The sequence below is a fragment of the Apis dorsata genome, unplaced genomic scaffold (assembly GCF_000469605.1).
Source record: "Apis dorsata unplaced genomic scaffold, Apis dorsata 1.3 scaffold_331, whole genome shotgun sequence".
Taxonomy (NCBI): Eukaryota; Metazoa; Arthropoda; class Insecta; order Hymenoptera; family Apidae; genus Apis; species Apis dorsata.
In genome coordinates this window covers 196,104-203,548 of record NW_006263599.1, presented here as the reverse complement: position 1 = coordinate 203,548, position 7,445 = coordinate 196,104, and the positions used below count along the sequence as shown (strand labels likewise).

The 7,445-nt window shown below is 45.9% G+C and overlaps 1 protein-coding gene across 1 annotated transcript in view; it reads right to left on the bottom strand.

The window, feature by feature from the left end:
• Window positions 1-651, bottom strand: part of LOC102673690 (transmembrane protein 132C) — a gene marked incomplete at its 3' end in the record, with an annotated part of 19,116 nt that extends 18,465 nt beyond the window's left edge. Inside the window, 2 exon segments of the mRNA XM_031511598.1 lie at window positions 247-406; window positions 502-651. Coding sequence (XP_031367458.1) covers window positions 247-406; window positions 502-616 — 275 coding nt within the window.
• Between the last annotated feature and the right edge of the window lie 6,794 nt (window positions 652-7,445).

Here is a 7,445-nt window from a genome sequence, read left to right as displayed (position 1 = left end):
CGCCCGTCAATCCCCGTCCGTCAGCCGAGGAATGGAACCCTCGCGTGGGTCCAACGCGATAAGAAAGAAGGAAGGAAGGGAAGAGAGAGCAACGGAGGTTCAACGGACCGGACGTTGAGAACCGGCAATCGCAATCGGCACGCTCGGGGGAGAGCGTCGTCGCTTCCAAGGGGTGAGGAAGAGGTGATTCGAAAGCGGCGCGAGAAGGGGGAGAGCGAACGAAAGCGAGGTGTATCGAGAGGGAACCTGGTGTGGGAGGCGGTGTTGGTCAGGCCGTGCTTCGATTCACCAGCTGACATCACGTCCGGGCACATGTCGTGGCTTCGACAGCATGCATCCGTGTGCTTGAACCGACCCAGCTCGTTCGGACTGGACGACACGTTACCGTGCCCGCACCATAACGTTCCTGACGCAACAAATAAACACGAGAAGAATGTGAAGAGCGTGAAGAGACGATCGGCCCGATCCCTCCTCGATATATCGCATTATACTCTCTCTTACCTGGGTATATTATCCGTTCTTCCAACTCGTTATCCCCGATCCTATCCCTGATTTGCCATCCGTGAGCAGGGAGGAAGAGAGCGACAAGGAACAACGATCCAAGAACGACTTGCATCGTGGAAAAGAAGAAGGAGGAGGAGGAGATGGAAAGGAGGAAAAGAATGGTCGAAAAGCGGTTCCTTCCGGTGATATTCAAGCGTACAAGAGCACAACCGTGTGCGGCCGTTCCTCCACCTTATATGAGAAAGCCCTCCCCCTTTTTTTTTTTTTACGACCCAGTTTCACAGCGTCTAATCGTGAAAATTACGCGCGATAACCGCAACGAAATTTGAAACACGGGAAAAAACGAGTCCGGAAAGGGGAGAAGGGAGAGGCTAATGGCTCGAATTCGGGCTCCAATCTGTCCAAGTGTCGCCGACAGGAATCTAAAATAGCCCTCTAAATCTAGAATGTGCATAAATTTAACGGCGTAATTTATGCGCGCCGAGTTGCCTAAAATGTAAACAACCTGCGTGCACGCGTGCGTTTCGTGATCAAGGATTATCTTTCCGCGGCGCGTGAATGAAACGTATGCACGATGCAAAACGCGCGCATTTTATCGATCGCCGCGCTCACGATCACGTATTTAACGATTCGATCATGCGTCACGAGTCACGTTGGCCGATCACGAAAACCAGAACGAGCGAGGAGGAAAGGAAACGCGTGCATCCAACGTGCAGGGGGGAAACCCCGCAGCAACACGTGTCTCTTTCCGCGTCTCCCTTTCCAAGCAAGAAGAAAATTCGACGAAAATACGATAACAGATGGATGGATACGAATATAACGTGTATACTTTTTTTCTTTCTTCATCGAATGAACAGTTACATACATTATGCATACGGTAGAATCGTGACAATCGAGGGCTATCGATTGCAACAAGTCGGAAAGTTGTCGTAAAGGTGATCGTCGAGATCCGGACAAAGGAAGTGCCTGATATTCCGCGGCCCGACCAGCCCTTCTTGGCGACGAGCGCAATCCGCCAGCCACAGGCCAACCGCCGTAATACGATTTTCCGAGACGGGTGGGCCGATCCCCTTCACAAGAAAATACGTATCCAGAGTGCCATCCTTCACCTCCTGTTTCATTCTATCGAGAAACTCGATGAAAGGGTCGATGGGCGGGGGTGTAGGTATGCGTTCGATAACCGGCTCCATACATTCGCAAATACCGCGGAGGATATCCTCGAGACCGATCGGCTCGTAATCGTAGATTTCGTCGTACGGCACCATCTCCTCGATCTCCTCTTCCCCGAAATAGAATTCTTCGTCTTTCTCGTAAGGGAAGTCCGCGTTCATGAAATCATCCGCGTTGGCATGGAAATCGGAAATGGTGAATTTTCCATCGTATTGCACGATCGGGTTACCCACGCTCTAAACGATAAATGTTTGATATATATCGATATATTCGTGAATCTTTGGGGAGGATTGATTTTTTTGATTGAAAAAAAGGCTGTTCGATGTGGAAAAATTTGCATTTTTAATCGATTTTCACGTTTGTTTCGAACAGGTGTCAACATCCTGGCCGCGAAGATAAAAAGAAAATTTTCCAACCTCTGAACGCGTCTCTGGGAAACGATTTTAAGACCCTTTCCTCGCTCGGTTGGCGAGGAAAAATCGAAATATTTAACCGACGACGACGAGCAAACGGGTAAACTCGTTTCCCGAAATGAAAGGGAAATTAAAGGGAAATCAGGTATATCCATCCAATCGGTAAGCGGCGTTCGTTACCGATGGCACGATTAATCCCCGCCGAGAACGCTTTTATCCAGAGGCTTTTATCCACGGCTTGCATTTTTTTTCTCTTTTCTTTTCCTTTCTTTCTTTTTTTTTTACACGATATCTCTACGCGATATCGTCGTCCAACCTCCTTTTTACCTTTGGATTCTCGCTCCGATCCGTCGATTTAGGCTCGGTGCCGTCCGGAACAGGGGTCACCTGATGCACTTCATCGTCTATCGGAGGGCATTCCGTCCAAATTCGCATGATATCCGACGATTCAGTCTCGCTAGGCCCGTACTCGTATACGATCTCCTCCTTCATCTCGTCCTAAACCCGAAAGTTCGATCGAAAAAGAAAAAAGAGAGAGATAGAGACACGTGGTTCGTTCCGTTCGAGGAAGAGAGGAAAAACACCTCGTCAAAGGCGAGCCGGTATCGAATACGATCGATTTTGAACTGTTTGAGTTGATTCGAGAGGGAGGGAAGCGGAAGGAAGGGAGGAGGAAGCTGGAGGGTGGTTAAAATATGCTACAATCGGAACGACGTACTGTAAATTTGCGCTACGCGTTGGCGATTCCACGCGGAGGGATGGAAAGGGGATGGAAAGGGGGGCGAACACCCGGTTCGACGCATCAAGTAATTATTTCCCCCGGCCCCGTTTCTATTGCGCGCGATTTCCATTTGCATCGGTGCGTTATTAACGAAATTATATTTGGTCATCGATGGGGGAGGAGGAGGGAGAGCACTCGACGAAGCTCGCTCCATCGGTCAGGTTTGCTCACGCTCTCCCTTTTCCGTCCCATTAATCGCGTACGATCCCGAAACGCTCGAAAAATCGTCGGTCGACGATAATCTCGAACAAATCGCCGTTGGATGTATTACTGGATATTTTTTTTTTTTCCTCTCTTTTTTCTCTTTTTTGTATCGAAACGCGTTACTCGAACGATTTTCTTTTTCGTTACCGATTCGACGAGGGAAAAAAAAAAAAGAAAGAAAGCTCGACGATTTTTAACCTCGACGGATGGTTCCAAGCTCGGTATCTTGAAATCGGAACAAACGCAGGGAAAAGGCTCGAGTTTCTCCTCTATGTAGGAATATCTACCGCTGCAATCGAGCTCCGCAAGATATTGGTACAAATGTATGAAGGTTGGCAGAGGTATCATCGCTGATCCACCTTCTGGCTCCTCCGTCAGCAATTCGCACACGTATATCATCGTTTCGAATAGATTCTGCAAGGGAGGAAATCAGAAAGGGTGTACTACTACTACTACTACTATCACTACTATTGCTACTACTACCACTATTGCTATTATAACTACTACCTATACTATTGTTATCGCTGCTACTATATTGCTACCACCACCATGAATCGCCGAGAAATTGTGGCCCGGCAACAATGGCGGGTGATTAATTTAATTCAACCGGTAACGATGATTCATCGATTCGAATTAAAGTCCATGAATTAAATACATCCTGAGAAGGAACGTTCCATCCGGAAACGTGATCTTCGACCGGATCGATATCCCGACCGATATCACGTCCCGTTTCAGTTTTATTCCAGAGGAAAAAATTTAATTACCGGTTAGAATGTCTTTTCCCCCGTTCTCTTCCCTATAAAAGGCAAGAACCGTTGTAAATTCCGCGAATCGAGAAACAAAGAGCAAGCGCCTCGCCATCCGTTCCCGCTTTCAACGATCGAATTTTTTTCCCTGGAACGCTGGAAGGATATATATATATACTCTATTAAGCCGTAATAATAGAACGATCTTCTCGGCGCAAGAAGAAACTGTCCCGACTGATCGTGTAAGAAAAAAAAAAAAAAATGTCTCTCTATTCGCTGTGCCAGCTTGCAGCGATACACCCGCGCGATAAAAACGCTTCATCAATCACAGGATCCAGCCGAGGGGGAATATCAGATCGATTAACGACCGTTTCTAAAAGTATCCTACTTAAGACGCGATGATAAAGATGGCAAGCGAAAGGGATGAAAGGACTTGGGCGGAGAGGGGATGCCCTATTTCGAGTATTTCGAGTGGTAAAGATAAGGAGAGTTTTTCGTTTTCTTTTTTTTTTTTCTTCTTCTTCTTCTTCTTTCTCTTTTTCTTACCTTACCAAGGAATCCGCAAGCGATGGAGAGAAATTTGAAAAAGTCGCACTCTTTCCTGTCCAATAATTTGCCCACCAGCATGAGCTGGAAAAGGGTCTTGTCGGGCAGAGCGAGGCCCCGCCACTTGTTCAGTAAGGCCTTCAAGCAAACATTCTCCGCGAAATTGAACACGTTCAAAAGGGTCTTCAGGAAGCCAGGCGTGATACCTGTTGGGTGGCTGAAGGGGGGATACTCCAATCTTTCCTAAGAAAATACGGGGAGATGTTGACGACGAGTCACCCTTCGATCGAGCCTTCGTTTCGGGTCACGGACGATGCTCGTAACTCGGTAAAAGTTAACACCCCTTCCTTACAGGGGTGTATTACGTGTATTAAGTCGACAGATCGATTCTTTTCTTTTCTTTTTTTTTTTTTTTAAAACGCAAGCGGAAGAAAGGGTTCGTAGATTTATTTCAAAAATAAACGAAAGTGATAATCGAAGGTGAGAATTTTTTTCTTTTCGATCTTCTCTTTCCATCCGGCTTGTTTCAACAACCGTTTGCTTCGTTTCAAAGATTTGTTACGAAACGGAGAAAAAAGAAAAAGAAAAATAACGAGCCAGGAATCCTCGCGTATATATAGAAAGTTTCGATAAGTAAAAATATCTCAGGCAATGTCTCGGCCGGTGTTCAATCCTTCGAGTATCGTATCGGGTCACGGACGTTGATTCTACGGCCATCGCCACCCTCGCGAGCAAAGAAAAAAAAAAAAAAGAAAGAAAGAAAAAAAATTCTAAGAGAGGAAACTAGGAAAATAGGAGAATCCGATAGTTCAAGGCTCCCGTAACTGGATTCTATTCCCGCGTCCGGTCACGGACGTTCTCTACGATGTATTAAAATTAAAAAGAGAAACGTCGGTGGAAGACAGAGAGAGAGAGAGAGAGAGAGAGAGAGAGATGGGCGTTCAACGGGAGAAATAATTTATACCGATCGATTTGTTCGATTTCGATTAACCCGGTTAATCGATTTCCTCCGAATGGCTCCACCCGTTAATCGAATTGTTCGAGCGATATAATAAAAATCTGGAGAATTTAGATTGGGAAAATAAATTGACAAAAAACTCCAACGGATCCCCCCCCTTTTTTTCGATTAGCGCGGATGTAGATGCAACGTAACGTAACGATAATTAAATTCAATTGATTTACTCTCGTCTATCCGCTTAATTACGCGGTACAGGAATAGGGATAAGATGTGACGCGTGTAATGGTACAATGGGAGCAATAAAAAAAAATTACGTTTAACGACGCTGCTCGAGCGTACGAGAAGAACGAACGTCCGTTGAAACTTTAATCATCCCTTTTGTAAGATAATAGGGATGTGGAAACGTTACGTCAGCATTGCACGCTTGACTCCAACGAAACAAACCAGCGAGATTAAACATGCCATGCGAATTTTCCGCCCATTTCTTTCTCTCCCTCCCTCCCCCCCTCCTTTCTCCAAGAAATTGTTTTCGAAACGAACGAACACGAACGGAGGAAGCCTCGACGAAACGAGAAGAGGAAATGCTGCAAAAGTGCAAAGGATCGTGCAAAAAGGAAAAAGAAAAAAAAAAAAAAAGAAAAGGTTAGATTATTTACTTTGACAGGAGGGATTTCGGAATTGGCGAGGGCACGAAAATAAGCGCAAGTCCATTGCAAAAGATCATAGGGTTGAGTTCGAATCGCTGCTTTGGCATACTGTTTCAAAATGTATGGGAACGATGATGGAATCTTGATCTGTTCTGCGCAGTAAATATCTTCTTTCTCTGTCGTCATCTTTGACGGGGGGGAGAGAATGGACGATTAGAAACAAACGTTTCTCGAACGATTCGATATCGATTCGCTCTCGTTCGCTATCGATACATGGAGGGAAATTTCAATTTTCTTTTTTCTTTCTTTTTTTTTTTTTTCCCCTTGAATTTCGAGACCCCCCGATTCTTTGATGTTCTCCATGAAAGAACGGTTTTTGTATTTTTTTCCCCCCCCTCGTTCTCGATCGAATCCTTTTCGACATCAACCAAGCTTTGAAGCACCTTTGAGCGTGCCACCTCTTGTCGATAAAAATGTATTTGGATTACGTAGAGAAATTTTCTGTTCTGTTAGAAGAACGACAAGTTGAACCATTCGTGTTCGCAAATTGTATTTAACGCGTCTCCTTCGTTCTACCGTTTCGATCGTTCCTTCTACGTGTTCGATACACGTAGAAATCACGGTGAAACGGTATTTATTATTTACCCATATCGCTAGAAAAATATCGCCAACGAAAGGAAAGCCATCGAAAGGGCAAATATTGAGAGGCGAATTGATCCCGATGAAAAATGGATATTTACTTTTTATCCACTTAAATTTTCCACGGGCCCCTATAATATATCGATACTTCGAATTTCCAATCTCGAACAAAAATCTGCTCGACCCGTAAAGGCTAGAGATACAAAAGGAAAGACAGGCTGATAATATTAGAGGAAAAAACGCGAAGCATCTTTCGCAACCTTTGATGCTCCTATTATCCCTTATCCCGTTGAAACGATCGGAATCAACGGTTAACAAACGGATCCTCCTCCTCCTCCTCCTCGTCCTGCTGTTGGCGAGAAACCGACAACGGGAAATCGACTGCTGCGACAACAGAGGAAGAAGAAACAATCGCTTGGAAAGGCCCTCGAGGCGCGTCGAAATAGCCTCGATTGATATCTTTTGTTCCCCGTTATTGGGCCATCATTATCACGAACTGTCGCTCGGTTACGCGTGCACACACTTTCCTCCGTCGCACTCGAACGGATCTTGTGCGTCTTGTGCATAATGAATCACGGTGCATTGAGCTGTGGCACGAGGAGAAGGAGGGAGGAGAAGAAAGAGAGAGAGAGAGAATGGTTGCCGCCCGCTCTGCATTCTCTCCTCCTTGCTTCTTCGTTCGTCTCCGTCCAAACCACTCTCTCCCTGAAGTCGTCCTTCTCCCACCGATCGCTACTCCGCCGTAATGGCCGGGAATAGTTTCCAATCGATCGATCGGGACGAGTGGCTCTTCAACCGGCATCGAGCACGGAAAAAGGACACGCGAACGAATCCGAC